Source organism: Schistocerca piceifrons, chromosome 4, assembly GCF_021461385.2.
Source record: "Schistocerca piceifrons isolate TAMUIC-IGC-003096 chromosome 4, iqSchPice1.1, whole genome shotgun sequence".
Lineage (NCBI taxonomy): Eukaryota > Metazoa > Arthropoda > Insecta > Orthoptera > Acrididae > Schistocerca > Schistocerca piceifrons.
Window position 1 is genome coordinate 594,842,592 of NC_060141.1, and position 16,459 is coordinate 594,859,050.

A 16,459-nucleotide genomic window follows, 5' to 3' on the forward strand; every position below is an offset into this window, starting at 1 on the left:
AAATATATTTTTATCGCTGCTGCCTTCTTCGTCTTTCCATTATGCTAACATGGTCATTATCTCATTTTGGTATATTTCGATCAATTTTACGATTATCCACCTTTTCCAAATTACTACCTCTTAACATCTTGCGCAATCAGCATTCTCCGTACATTATGTTGTGTAATGTACTTTACAGTCTGCCAATCATTTATAATGTTCTAGTAATTGTGTTGCAGTGTTTTATTTGTTAATGCAGTCTACGTTCCTCGTTGAAAAGCTAGTTGTGTATTGGCACATGCTGTGGTCTATAATGTAAGCAGCAGAAATACATATTATACACCGACAGAAAAAAATGCAACACGCTCAAGCCCAAGGTCATTTTACTGACAAGTGAGGTGACTGACAGTTCGTCATTGTAGGAGAATTCAGACCAAAAGAAACAAACATGTCACAGTAAAGGGTGCCCAAACAGCTGCACCAATACACAGTGTATGTCCTTTTGGTGGCAACCATTCTCGTATGCAAAAGGTCATAAAGGTGGCGAATGGCATCCTGTGGTATACTGTCAAAAGCGTCTTGCGTCTTTTGTGAAATTCGGCAATGGTTTTTTTCAGGCCCCAGAGAACGAGAAATTTCGACGAACGAGCAAGTTCCAGATTCGCCATGGCCCTTACAAGTCCAACCGGCGAGAGAGCTGGTGATTTTGTGGGCCAGGGCATTTGTTATACACCAGGAAGAACACGATGCTTCGATGGAGCCACATGTGGACGTACACTGTCGGGTTGAAAAGATAGATTACTTTCCTGACGAAGAAATGGCTATACATGTTCAACTGCTGAGAGATCTGGTGATGTTGGCCAGGGCAGCTGTTGTAGATCAAGTACAACACGATGCGTGGTAGAATCCCTGCGTGGACCTACACTGTCGCCTGAAAAAGCCTTACGTGGACGCATACTGTCGGCTGAAAAAGTCTATCAGTTTCCTGTCGGAGAAATCACAACAGCCTGTTAAGTGTCGTGGACACTGGTTACTTTACGCTGCAGAAATATCAAACGAGACCACGAGTTGTAACTGATGGACCCCCACACCATAAAGCCAGGGATGGGACCTGTGTATCGTGAGGGAGTGCACTCTGGAATAAACAGTTACCTTGATCTACGCCATAAACCTCTACGTCCACCACTTGCATACAGACAGAATCTACTCTCATACTGAAGAAAACAGAGCACCATCCACTCTCCTTTCACGGCACCAAAGTAGCCTTACCTGGCAGTGCCATGATATCAGCAGTCGCCTAGCCAGAACACACGTGATCTTAATTATGCTGCCAGCAGACTGTTCCCAACTGTCTCTGATGACACAGCAGGTATAACATGTGCCTGGATTTCGTACCTGCACGATGTCTGATCAGCCACTGCTGCTAGCAGAATGCGTAGATCTTTACGTGCGTCTGTACAAAGAAGACGTCCAGGGCCTTGCCTGATGGTGTGGGGATTTTCCAGAGACCACTGCTGATAACAGCGACACACCACCAATACTCTGTGCCCAACAAGTGCAGCAGTCCGACGATACCTCCATACACCTTCCTCCAAGGCCCACAATGCCTCTTCAAGAGGCTGAAACCTTTCAACAGCAGTACGTACTCGTCGGTGGGGCATGGTTGTATCCTAGAATGAATGTGGCAAACACTGATCACCTCTAAACTCAGCACAGTTACTGCCTGTAGAGTCAGAACAGAGGGCGCCCATAGAGGCCTCCTGAGCGCGACCGTGACAAATGAATCACTAACACTCAGCCCTTCAGTATGCACGTACTATACTCTGTGTCACCGAGCACAGTCTTTGAAGACGGTACATTCCTGCTGGCAGACTATATATAATTTGAGTGTCGAAGTTATAACTAAATACATAGAAGTAACTATGCCTGCTGCAGAAATGGGATCACAGAAACACTATGGCTATTTTTTAGATTTCGGTACGTCAGTCGGTAAAAACGGAACATTTTGTCAAGAACAAGAACACGTGTTAAGTCGAAATTTATGCCACATACTGAGGTTTAAGGTCCATTGGCGGTGTAAAAGAATACTCTTTTAATACAATGCAGTCAAGAGATACAGCCAATTATGTCACATATTTTGATGCCTGCAAACATGCTCATAAAAATCTACATGGTATCTCTCGTTGAATTAGTCACGAAATTTGGCAAAAGAAACAAGACTTCGTAGTAGAAGTAAAAGAAAAAATCTGAAAACTCTTAATTTATAATTATATTGCTCGAAAAATGTTTTCTGTGATTTGTTATCCGACTGCTTATCTGTCTGTCTGCCTGACCGTTTGTTAAGATCACTTTTCCCTAGGAACAGGCAGAGATATCAATTTCATATTTATATCAAACACTAAGATCTAGCGTCCCTTTGCGGTGCAATTAACAATTTTCGGCTATTTTTTTTCTTTTGCCTGTACCGTGAAACCCTGCTTCTTGCCAAATATCATGATTCTAGGCCAGTAGAAGTATCCTCTAAAGTCTTGAGAAGTGAATTTGCGAGTATCAAAATATGTGACATAAATGCAATTGCCAATTAGCATAGCACTTTAACATAACTTCTAAATTAATAACATATATTAAATTACGATATCATATGTGAAAGAAATTACCCAAAATGCACACTTAAAACTTGAAATTAAAACATTCTCGACAGTCTTGAAATTCTCAGGACCGATATCTTCCCAGTATCGACACTGATAACAGGAAAAAATCCTCTAGATATCGGGATAAGTGAACTACAAGGGCTATTCGGAAAATTAGATCCGATCGGTCCTGAAATGGAAACCACTGTGAAAATCCGATGAAGCTGATGATTTGGGCATTGTTTTTAGCATGCCCATCGATCGCGTCACGTCGCTCTTTTCAGTGAGCACGTAAAGATGCCTAGCAAATGGTGTCTCCCGCCAAGTACGATGGCCTGGTGAGTAATTTCGCCTGAAGCTACGCAGCCCACATAGCATAACTGTCATCCGTTTCCTTCTTCAAGACAATTCTCAACCGCATTCTGCTGGCGCAATGAATATGCTCCTGCAGCGTTTTCGATGGGAAGCGTTTGATCACCCACAGATGGCTTCCTCTGAGTTTCTTCTCTGCTCACATGAACCGCTGACACATTTTGGTGCGGCAACGAGCTGTAGATCAGCGTAGGGATTGGCAGAAAATACTGGCGGCTGGCTTCTATGACGAGGGTATTGGAAACTTGGTTCAACGCTACGACAGTCTTCTAAGTCGGAGCGGCGACTATGTACATCAGTAGCTGGAAGTTGTAGCTAACTGTTGCAAATAAAACGTTTTTGATTTTCTCAGTGGTTTCCATTTAGTGACCGATCGGAACTTACTTTCCGAATATCTCTCGTATATATACACACAACTAAGATTGTACGAAACCCTCGGTGTGCGTGTTCTGATCGCTCTTATCCCGATTTTTGTCGTTGAGATAGGCAAACCGACTTGCATCATTTGCCTTGTTACAGTTGTGGTGTGTTGGCTGATGTTATTGGTAGTGATAGACTGAATAAAAAGCAGACAATGAAAAGTGTCAGTGTCAGGAAGATGGGATTGCTACACGAGATCCGCACAGGTATTATACTGTAGACATCTTATATGATTACCTGATTGCTCACAACTGAAGTCTTGAACTATGTCTCAAATCATGTATACACACAGGAACGTCTCACTGTCTTGGACAGTAGATTCATTATGCCTAACAGTGAGTATAACTTCAAATTGTCAGTTCACGTTTTCAGTCCCGTTGACAGCTGGACAAACTATTTATTAAAAATACCGTCACGTAGCGCAACACGGCTTTTGCCTCTCATTCCCCAATTACCCAAGGGAAAACATTGCGTTTTTGTTTCCCCAATTACCCAAGGGTACATTCATTATCCCCGTTCCTGAGAAAATATCCTTCCGCTTCCTTTATTCACAGTTTTCAACAGTGACTCACGGCGCCATTTATGCTAAATTGTTCATGTTTTCGTTTTTTTTATCAAGCGTTTTTTTCTTATTGACTTGTTGCAGGACGTTTTGAAACATTTTGTGAGTGGCCGCTTCAGCAGATACGGCTGCTACTGCCGTCGACATGTTGCGTCACTCGTGCGCTCAGCATGAAACAAAAGAAATATGAATTCATTAGAATCTTCCGCTGAGGTTGCGACATTCGAATGGTTCACCACTGCCTAGTGCTGGAAAGATTCCATGATGACAAGCTAGATCTGTCAAAATCGGTAACGGTAATAAAAATAATTGCTAGCGATGTTGGAAAACTTGATTTTTTCAAGAATAATATTGAAAAGCATTGGCCATTATTATCTGGTGAAAGGTCTCCTGTCCTATGTTCTGATTTTCCCACTGTAACAGAGACTCGACAACATATAACTTGAGAAAAATCTGACCCATGAAAGCTCACACATTGCTACATTGGTGAGTAATTATGTTGCTGAAACAGGAAATTCTCTGAATTGAAGTTCTATTTTCTTGCTCCTCATGACTTTCACTTTTCCTTTCTTTCACATTACCTCCAGCAGCGAAGAAAATGGCATCTCCGAATTTTAGAAATACAGTCACTTGCCATTTGACTTTTACCTCAGTCGCCATGTTTCACTTTCTTCATGTCTTCCGAAAGGTGTTGACCTGTTGATAAGATGGAGAGTATCCTATAATCCTATCGTTCCGCTTAGAGGACACCTTTTTTGAATTTCCACATTTTTCATGACACTCTGCCATCGGAAAGATATTTCTTTCATGGACTCACCAGCATATGTTTTAAGTTTTTCAATATTTAACATTGCTTGTTGTAATTTGCTACAGAAAAAAGGGATGATCAGCTTTACATTAAATGTAAGAATGGAAGGAAAATTCGAGTTAAACTTCCTGTTGACAATGGGGTCATTAGTGACAGAGCACAAGCTCGGATTACGGAAGGCTGGTGAAGGAAATTGCCTATATTCATTTCAAAGGAACAATCCTGGCATTTGTCTGGAGCAGTTTGGGGAAATCACGTGAAACCTAAATCTGATGGCTCATACGGGAACATGAAGCGTATCCAGAATGCGAGTCAGTGTGTTTACTACCAAACTACATGAATTGTTTCTTGTATTACATGTACAAAGTTCTGATCATGCAGCCTAATAATTATTCTCCTCGTTACATACTTGTTAGAAGCATGAGTGCTTAAGTATGTCTCAATAACTACTGCGTCCGAACAGACCTGAAAAGGCCCAACGGTACCGACCGACCGCCACGTCACCCTCAGCGCACAGACGTCATCGCATGCGGGTATGTAGGCAATGGGATCAGCATACCAACCTTCCGGCAGTTGTCAGGTATCGTGACCTGCAGCCGCTACTTCTCGCCTCAAGTAGCTCCCTAATCGGCCTCACAAGAGCTGAATAGAGTCCCAGTTACCAACAGCGCACGACAGGCCCATCCAAGTACTAACGACGCCCGACTGTGCTTAACTTCGGTGATCTAACTGAAACTGGTGTTTCCAAAGCGACAAGGCCGTTGACATATCAACATAAACGCTCGAATAATTTTATATCTGTTATATCAGGGAAATACTTAGATCCGTATCGTAAGCTACTTGGATAACAGTTGGAGTTCTGCTCTTGTGACTGAAAAACTGTTTCATCAGGATGGTAACGAGCAGCCGACATTTACTCACCAGCTGCCTTTGGTTGTTTAGCGGAACTTCTGCTGCCACTCCTCGGTACTCTCCGGCGCCCGACCTGCGTCTCTGTCTCTTCCGCCGATACCTGCAACATTCGATGAACCCGTGACATGAGTAAAAGTCGTAAAACCGCGATTACCGTAGCAGCTACAAGAACCTGTGAAGAATCATTGCATCTGCAACCGGTGAAACTATCCCGTTGTATTCTGTTTTCTATGAGTTGCCAGGCACAGCTTATGCAGGGGTCTGGAGGCAAGGAATTAATTGATAAAAATCTAGCTAAGAGAACAGCCTGATCACGGAAAACAGTGAACTACAGCAAAATACTTATAAGCCCATAAAAGAAAAAAACAACTAAGAAACGAGTTTAGAAACATATAGAGATTGCGTGGCAGCGAACAGAAAGTGAGGAAAACACAAAATCATATTTTCCTATGAGCTACCAAAGTTTAACGATCAAGTTACCACTATCACAGAACATTACAGCCATGTTAACACTTAATGGGAAACTGAAAGCATACTATAAACGCTTAGAAATATTTAATGATGCACTGTGCATATTTAATGCGGAGACAGAAGTATTGATTATCCATTTAGCCTGCAGTAATTATAGGAAACTAGCTCCCTCAAGAAGCTAATGACTGAAAAAGGAGGACGATGTTCTTTCAGTACTTCACGTTTAGATAAAAAATGCATAACTTTCTTATCTCAACAAGTTTTTCAGTTGTGTGACAGTCTTTTACTGTCAAACACAGGGTGATTCCGTGACAATGATACAAACTTTCAGGGATAACGGTCAAGAGTAAATGTATGAAAGAGAAGTGAAGGACCTTGGTTCGGAAACGATCGAGTCCAAAATTGTAAGTGAAACTCGTTCTGGTACCTCTGACCGTAAAACACATGTATTGTTGTTGCTAATACTGCAGGGTAGGCCTCTTTCAGGAACGGACCAAAACAAAAAAAAAGTCCTCTAAACATGGGATCTAAAATGCATACCATAAGAGCTCTGGACATTTGTTCAGAAGTGACCTGTTTCGTAGTAGCGAAGATGAACAAATGCCCATATATCCTAAGATATGAATTTTAGATCCCATTTTACTGCACATTTTTGTCTTGTTTTGGTCCATACTACAGCCTCTCTAAGTTGCCTGCCCTACAATCTTAACAACAACGGTAGAGGTACATGTATTCCACTGTCAGAGGTTTCACAACGATTTTCCCTTATAACTTTGGACTTGGTCGTTTCCGGAATAAGGTCCCTCACATCAAACTGGTACACTTACCCTTCTCCAACATCCAAGAAAGTTTGTAACATCGTCACGGAATCACCCTTTATAACTTAAGACACACTTTGAAAAACCTGATTGTAAGCTAGAAGGCTAACAGATTTGTAATGATAAATTAGATAAAGATCCATACACGTAGATACAAATCGGATGTTTCAGTAATTATTAAGTGTTGGTCTAATCTAATTTCTTATTTGAAAAGATATGTACCCGATACAGCTGAAACCTGGCATTGTAATTGCTGTATCCAAAGCCACAATGTAGATGAATGAACATATTTCATTTGTCGGAGCGAATTCAGATATAATTACGAGGTGTTGCCGCTTTTTGGCATGAAGTGCGTCTGACAGCTATGAATGATCATAGTAGCTCCTTTTATCATGAGTCGGCTTCTGACTGTCCAATGGGGGTCGTAGAATGGGGGAATACCAGTATGTGAATTCGTAATTTGGATCCGGAAGTTAGGTAGGGCAAGAGGTACCGACGCAGTTAGAGTTGTGAGGCTGGGTAGCTATGAATCATATCACAGATGCCATCATACTGCAATGGAATCCCTATCCCAAAGCAAAGAAAATGGGACGACATGGATTATGGAACACACAATTCATGCAGTATTCTCCCTAAAAATGTCTGATGAATTGGATTTCCTGGAATATTTATAGAATGAACACGGAAGACAACAAACACAGAAGAAATATAGTTACACCGTTGCAAATTACATGAAAATATCTTTGCAAAAAGCGTATGGTGATATGGGACTACGACTTATTTGTTCTACTTTTCCTTTCGTGTTCTCTTTTCCCTTCATTTAATGTGACTACGTGATTTGCGGTGCTGTGCAAAGTACTTATTTACTTTTCTATGCTCCATATGCTGAGATCTTTCGTTACGCAAAACGTCATTAGAAAAACACTAACACATAAACAGACGTAGGAAACTTGTCTCAAGACCATTCTGAACTTGACTGGTGTCGTGCACGTTCCAATACATATCTCCACATATACTGCGGACAGGCTGCTTGTCTACAGCATGACATTGACTAAGACTGGTACTCTACAATAGCTGGAAGAAACTTCTATTTCCGTTATTTAAGGTACATTATTTTTTAAAACAGTATACAACCTCAGGAAGTGAACATTTAGTTTCGAGTGTCAGCGAGGATGTCTGCTACCAGTTTATGCTAGTTTGTATTCAATATTTCCATCAGGAGTTTTTGAATTAAAAGACACTTACTTTGTTACAACGATTACTTTTTTGTACGGCGTCCAGTGAATATTTTATTTTCTGTCTGACAACCAAGAAAAATGGCGCTGAACACTATGGGACTTAACATCTGAGGTCATCAGTCCCCTAGAACTCAGAACTACTTAAACCTAACTAACCTAAGGATTCGAACCTGCGACCGTAGCGGTTGCGCGGTTCCAGACTGAAGCGCCTAGAACCGCTCGTCCACACCGGCCGGCTGACAACCAAGAAGGCCGCAGGCTTTAAATTCCTATGAAGGACTGTCAATTCGTTCGTCTGCTGTTAATTGTGTTTTATCCTTAGTTCTTTATTTGGCTTTAAGAAGAACAGTACATCAAGATATTTGTTTATGAAAACTGCATTATGAAGAAATACACTTTTTGTTTCGCTGTATATTACGAAGATTCAATTCACCACAAGGAACTTCCGTGGCGGCAAATTTCACACCATTTATTTCTTGATTTCGTTCTTTATTGCTGTAAAGGTGTGGAGATTATGTATCACTCTTTGTCGGAACGTGATATTTACGTTTAAATTTAAATAAAGCAGTGAAGCTCGGCGATGAAGGCACCCTTGGAGAGCGCAAGGAAGATGGTAATGGGAGAAGGAGCCCCCCCCCCTCCCCCGCAAAAGAATGATAATTCAGTCGTAAGAACCATTAACCGCGAAATGGCAAGGTCCCATATTTGAGTCCCGGTCCGGCACACAGCATTAATCGGCAAGAAATTTTCAAGAATGTTACTCCTGTAGTGTACCAACACTCCGTCCCTTTCCACAACAGTACTCTGCGCCACAGCGATGGCCATAAACAGGCTTAGGAACACGTACAACTACGCCAGCAGGTCCTTATGTGGTCGATACTTTGAATTATTGGGAATTAATCTTACGGAAGCTATGATAACGATAATGAGCGCAGCCAAATAAAATCGAGATGCATGACGCAGAGCATTTAATGGAGAAAGGCTACAGGAAAGTATTTTCGAATAGTTTTCAGATTCAACAGAGCGATGATGCTGCGGGCATACGTAATTGTTGGTGCCTATGTGATCTCTGCCCTTAAAATGAGCTCCAACATCCATTCGTGTCATGAGTTACTGGTTTTACCTTGTATTTATATATAACTCTTTTCTGTTCGTGTTGTAACCTTGTTAGTTTTACATCATCCCCTCGCTAAGAACTCTACATTTTGCTTTCATTTACCGCACCACGCACTTCATGTCAATCAGCAGATGTTTGTGCAGTAGTTGTTCCGTACTATACTGCGTACGTACAAACCCTGAAACATAATTAATAGCGAAAACTGACTCGGGTGAAAGTATGCGACAGTAGGAGAAAGAACGTTCCGATAAACATAGCTCCGCAAATCAGTTTTTTGCGAGATAATTGCGAAATCGTGTTACAAACCGCCAATGACTTCAGTACAAAATATGGTTTTAGTTAGTTAAACATACACTGAGGCGATAAAAGTCGTGGGATACCGCCTAGTATCGTGCCGGATCGCCTTTTGCCCGGCGTACTGCAGCAACTCGGCATGGCATGGACTCAACACATCGTTGGAAGTACTCTGCAGAAGTATTGAGCCATGCCTCCGCTACAGCTGTCCATAACTGCAGAAGTGTTGCAAGTGCAGCACTTTGGGAGCGCAATATGACCTGTCTACTGTGTCCCATAAATGCTGCGATTCATGTCGAGCGATCCGGGTGACCAAATCATTCGCTCGAACTGTCCAGAACGATCTTCAAACGAATTACGTACAACTGTGGCCCATTGACATGGCATTATAAAGTCCATGAATCGCAGAAAATGGTCTCCAGGTAACCGAACATAACCATTTCCAGTCAATGATCGGTTCAGTTGGACCAGAGGATCCAGTCCATTCCATATAAACACAGCCCTCACCATTATGCAACCATGACCATTTAGTACTGTGCATTGTTGACATCTTGAGTAAGGCTTCGTGGGGTCTGTGCCACACTCGAACACTACCATCAGCTTTCACCATCCCCCAATCGGGAATCATCTGACAAGGCCACTGTTTTTCAGTCGTCTAGGGTCCAACCGATACGGTCGCGAGCCCAGGAGGCGTCCAGGCGGTGCCGTGTTGTTAGCAAAAGCACTCGCATCGGCCGTCTACTGTCGTAGACCATTATCGCCAAATTTCGACGCACTCTCCTAATAAATAATTTCGTACCACGCCCCATATTAATTCCTGCGGCTATTTCACACACGGTTGCTGGTCTGTTAGCACTGCTAACTCTACGCAACCGCTGATGCTCTCTGCCGTTAAGTGAAGACCGTCGGCCACTGTGTTGTCCATGGTGAGAGGTAATGCCTGAAATTTGCTGTTCTCAGCACACTCTTGGCAGTGTGGATCTTGGAAAATCCAATTCCCCAACGCTTTCCGAGATGGAATGACCCATGTGTCTAGCTCCAACTAGCACTTCGCATTCAAAGTCTTTTAATTTCCGTCGTGCGGCCGCAATCACGCAAGAAATCTTTTCACATGAATCACCCGAGTACAAATGACAGCTCCGTCAATGCACTGTCCTTTTATACTTTGTGTACATACTACCGCCATGTGTTTATGTGAATATCATTATCCCATGACTTTTGTCACCTCAGTGTAGTTTAAATGCTATCTTTTCGATAAGACCGCATTATGGACCTCAAATTACATCCATGGCCTGGGGTTGGAGACTGTGGTGTATGCATGATGGGGCACCGGATCTTTTTACTCCTGATGTAAGAGGGTATCTCAAGCGCTGATATGAAGCAGGAGGTGTCTGGGGTTACCCAAAAGTTATGGTGCACAATACTCCCGTTGATACGGTTGATAAACTGGAGCAGTAAATGATACAGTCTTCCCAAAATTTATGAGATAACCCCTTTTTGCTTCAAACAATTCGTGACCCACCGCAGAGATGAAAGCAGCATTATATCCAAATGTGGAGAAGCATGAAAAACATATTTTAACAGATATGAGTGTATGAAGCAGTAAGCTAAGGAAGGCCATGGGTGAAATTTGAATGCAATTAGATGAAGCCGTGATCGTAAAGTTTACATGTCTTATATGTTTGTACCGAATAGGGCAATACTTTGTTATGTAGTCAGTGGCGGCTCGTAGCAACAAATTCCGAAATACATCGCCACTGACTGGTTTCGTCACTCATTTTCACTGGAATGTTTTTCCTTCTAATGTGTATTTTCTCCCATGTTGGTTTCTGTTATTAATTATGATATTCACTACATTACCCGACACGAACGAACCGAGATAAAAACTTTTAAAAATTTAGGGGGCTGTGTAATGTTCCCCAAGTGTTAGCGGATTTCGTGACTGTGTGTTTTCGCGCAGTAGCGCTGAGACGATTTTATCGCTGATTAGTAAACTCTGCGATTACAATAAAATCCCTCTGTGAACTACAGTATCTATGTAATGTTAAATGAACCGGGCCGGCAACTTTTGTTCGCTTCTTCCTCTTCAGCCATTGTCCGGTACGGTCGCAATAATCTACATGGTGTTTCAAAAATGACCGGTATATTTGAAACGGCAATAAAAACTAAACGAGCAGCGACAGAAATACACCGTTTGTTGCAATATGCTTTGGACAACAGTACATTTTCAGGCGGACAAACTTTCGAAATTACAGTAGTTACAATTTTCAACAACAGATGGCGCTGCAACTGATGTGAAAGATGTAGAAGACAACGCAGTCTGTGGGTGCGCCATTCTGTACGTCGTCTTTCTGCTGTAGGCGTGTGCTGTTCACAACGTGCAAGTGTGCTGTAGACAACATGGTTTATTCCTCAGAACAGAGGATTTTTCTGGTGTTGGAATTCCACCGCCTAGAACACAGTGTTGTTGCAACAAGACGAAGTTTTCAACGGAGGTTTAATATAACCAAAGGACTGAAAAGCGATACAATAAAGGATCTGTTTGAAAAATTTCAACGGACTGGGAACATGACGGATGAACGTGCTGGAAAGGTAGGGCGACCGCGTATGGCAACCACAGAGGGCAACGCGCAGCTAGTGCAGCAGGTGATCCAACAGCGGCCTTGGGTTTCCGTTCGCCGTGTTGCAGCTGCGGTCCAAATGACGCCAACGTCCACGTATCGTCTCATGCGCCAGAGTTTACACCTCTATCCATACAAAATCCAAACGCGGCAACCCCTCAGCGCCGCTACCATTGCTGCATGAGAGACATTCGCTAACGATATAGTGCACAGGATTGATGACGGCGATATGCATGTGGGCAGCATTTGGTTTACTGACGAAGCTTATTTTTACCTGGACGGCTTCGCCAATAAACAGAACTGGCGCATATGGGGAACCGAAAAGCCCCATGTTGCAGTCCCATCGTCCCTGCATCCTCAAAAAGTACTGGTCTGGGCCGCCATTTCTTCCAAAGGAATCATTGGCCCATTTTTCAGATCCGAAACGATTACTGCATCACGCTATCTGGACATTATTCGTGAATTTGTGGCGGTACAAACTGCCTTAGACGACACTGCGAACACCTCGTGGTTTATGCAAGATGGTGCCTGGCCACATCGCACGGCCGACGTCTTTAATTTCCTGAATGAATATTTCGATGATCGTGTGATTGCTTTGGGCTATCCGAAACATACAGGAGGCGGCGTGGATTGGCCTCCCTATTCGCCAGACATGAACCCCTGTGACTTCTTTCTGTGGGGACACTTGAAAGACCAGGTGTACCACCAGAATCCAGAAACAACTGAACAGCTGAAGCAGTACATCTCATCTGCATGTGAAGCCATTCCGCCAGACACGTTGTCAAAGGTTTCGGGTAATTTCATTCAGAGACTACGCCATATTATTGCTACGCATGGTGGATATGTGGAAAATATCGTACTATAGAGTTTCCCAGACCGCAGCGCCATCTGTTGTTGAAAATTGTAGCTACTGTAATTTCGAAAGTTTGTCTGCCTGAAAATGTACTGTTGTCCCAAGCATATTGCAACAAACGGTGTATTTCTATCGCTGCTCGTTTAGTTTTTATTGCCGTTTCAAATATACCGGTCATTTTTGAAACACCCTGTATATTGGGTAGAGATTTAGTTTTTTGTACTCATTTTGTGTAATAACAATTATTTAATTTCATTCTGTTTATCATTACGACTAATCATACCTTTTTTCCTCAGCTTTTTCATGAATTTGATAAGAAAATGCGGCTTACTTTGTGTGGGGACGTCTGTTGGTGAATGACCGCACATTAACGGCACCAATCAGTGGAATACGAATGGTTTCCTTTCAGAATAGAACCTGCATCTAAAATTTCACTTTTAGCAAAAGGACGTCCGATAGCGATTAGGCGTAAATCACGCCCCAAAATTATACTCGCCAACAGAAAATCCCGGTAGAGAAGCCTAGCTAAAAAATATGGTGGTAATTAAATTCCTAAATTTCAATATTTTATAAATAAATAATAATATAAAAACAAAATAATAATAATAATAAACCCCTCACCATAGAGACTGCTAGTGGAGTTGGTAATAGTCTGTCATGACATATTGGAACGTGAATGTTTTTCGACCTTGAACCGTGTTCTTAGCAGTAACAAGTTTCATTAAATCGTTCAAGTGGTTAACTACAGACGTTCTCCTGCACTCGAGGTCTGACTCACATCACAGACACTAGCCAAGTGCTACTAATTTGTGCGCAGCTTTGCTGAAATGAAGTTGGCAGTGAACCTTTCACTCTGCAGCAGCAAAGTTTGCGCCGTTCTAAAATTCACTGACTTTAAGTAATGTGCCCGACCAGGACTCAATTTGAATAGAATTTTACATAACATGACAATCTGGAAAGCAATAATGATGATGAAAATTATTATTTGATTGTCTTGATCGCGAAGTTTTTTGAATAAAATTTCCGGTTGGTAGACGCAGAAACCACCTTCACAATCTACAATAAAATTAAATGGAAGCAAATTACTAGCTACTACATTAAAACGTTGAAAACAAATGACAAAAGTGATGACAAAAACAAGTTATAAGATGCAAAATAACACGCCCCAAAACTGCAATACATTTTTCTACCAGGTATATATTGAATGCAAAGCAATCCGAGAGGGCAATCATGCATGGATTACATATAAATAGTCATACAAAGTAATTAAACGGAAGTTCATTTATAAGTACAGATCCTTAACATATTTACAGTTGTACGTAAGAAAGCAGGAGTTATAAAAAATTGTTTCACCATATGAAAAATGTATTCCTCTGCTGACGGTTTAAAGCTAGTCATAACGTAACAGAAAGGTCGAAAACTTAAAAACCATTACGTAAATCAGTCCAGTGTCGAGTACATTGTGATGGCTCTAAAATTAGTCCTATAAAGGATGAAGACGAAATAAATTTAAACAACGTACACACTCTCTTGTGTTTCATATTACATTTTATGTTTTGATTCGGACAGTAAGTAAGAAAAATTTAAATGAAACAGAACCGGACATCAAGTAACGAAATTAATTAAATTCTGACCAGCTATAAACTGTCAGAGGGCGAGTACGTTTTTCATAGGGCTAAACAATTTTTTTTTAAATATGGTGCTTTCTTATATATACACTATGCAACCAAAAGTATCTGGACACCCCCAAAAACATACGTTTTTTATATTAGGTGATTTGTGTTGCCACCTACTGCCAGGTACTTCGTATCAGCGACCTCAGTAGCTGATGACATCGTGAAAGAGCTGAATGTGGCACTTGGTGGGACTCACGGATTTCAAACGTGGTCAGGTGATTGGGTGTCACTTGTGTCGTACGTCTGTACGCGAGATTTCCACACTCCTAAATATCCCTACGTGCACTGTTTCCAATGTGATAGCGAAGTAGAAACGTGGAGCGACACGTACAGCACAAAAGCGCACAGGCCGACCTCGTCTGTTGACTGACTCCGCCGACAGTTGAAGAGGGTCGTAAATTGTAACAGGCAGCCATCTATCCAGATCAGCACACAGGAATTCCAAACTGCATCAGGATTCACTGCAAGTACTATGACAGGCGGGAGGTGAGAAAACTTGGATTTCATGGTCGAGCGGTTGCTCATAAACCACACATCACGCCGGTAAATACCAAATGACGCCTCGCTTGGTGTAAGGAGCGTAAACAATGCCCGATGAACAGTGAAAAAACGTTGTGTGCAGTGACGAATCACGGTACACAATGTGGCGATCCGATGGCAGGGTGTGGGTATGGCGAATGCGTGGTGAACGTCATCTGCCAGCGCGTGTAGTGCCAAAAGCAAATTTCGGAGGCGGTGGTGTTACGGTGTGGTCGTGATTTTGATGGAGGAGGCTTGCACCCCTTGTTCCTTTGCGTGTCACATGCCTACATTGATGTTTTAAGTACCTTCTTGCTTCCCCCTATTGAAGAGGAATACGGTGATGGCGACTGCATCTTTCAACAAGATCGAGCTCCTGTTCATAATGCCGCCACAGGCGGAATGGTTACACGACAATAACATCCCTGTAATGGACTGGCCTGCACAGAGTCCTGAGCTGAATCCTATAGATCACCTTTGGGATGTTTTGGAACGCCGACTTCGTGCCAGGCCTCACCGACCGACATCGGTACCTCTCCTCAGTGCAGCACTCTGTGAAAAATGGGCTGCCATTCCCCAAGAAACCTTTCAGCACCTGATTGAACGTATGTCTGCGAGAGTGAAAGCTGTCATCACGGCTAAGAGCGGGCGAACACCGTATTACATTCCAGCCTTACCGATGGAGGGTGCCACGAACTTGTAAGTCATTTTCAGCCAGGTGTCCGGATACTTTTGATCACATAGTGCAACTGATAATGTTTTACAGGTCTATAGTTTTAAATTAACTTGTCTTTAGTTAATCTGAATGATTATTTGTACCTTATGTTAGCATCAACCCCCTCTAGGATCACTTTGCATCATATATATAGCTGGTTGAAGCATGCACGGCAGTTTTCATTCGTGTTATCTTTATATCTAATGACTTGTTGCAGTGTAGCGGAATGAGAGGTATATCGTGTTTTTGTTGTAACTACCGTCATCTTGAAACTTCCTGGCAGATTGAAACTGTGTGGCGGACCAAGACTCGAACTCGGGACCTTTGCCTTTCGCGGGCAAGTGCTCTACCACCTGACCTACCCAAGCACGACTGACGCCCCGTCCTTACAGCTTTTTCCGCCAGGACCTCGCCTCCTACCTTCCAAACTTTACAGAAGCTCTCCTGCGAACCT

At 42.4% G+C, this 16,459-nt stretch overlaps 1 protein-coding gene across 1 annotated transcript in view; it reads right to left on the reverse strand.

Annotated features, from left to right (window-relative positions):
* The window catches only part of LOC124796340, a 415,424-nt gene that overhangs the window by 22,482 nt on the left and 376,483 nt on the right, over positions 1-16,459 (reverse strand). The window contains exon 4 of the mRNA XM_047260474.1: positions 5,693-5,783. Coding sequence (XP_047116430.1) covers positions 5,693-5,783 — 91 coding nt within the window. The remainder of the gene's footprint in view (positions 1-5,692; positions 5,784-16,459) is intronic.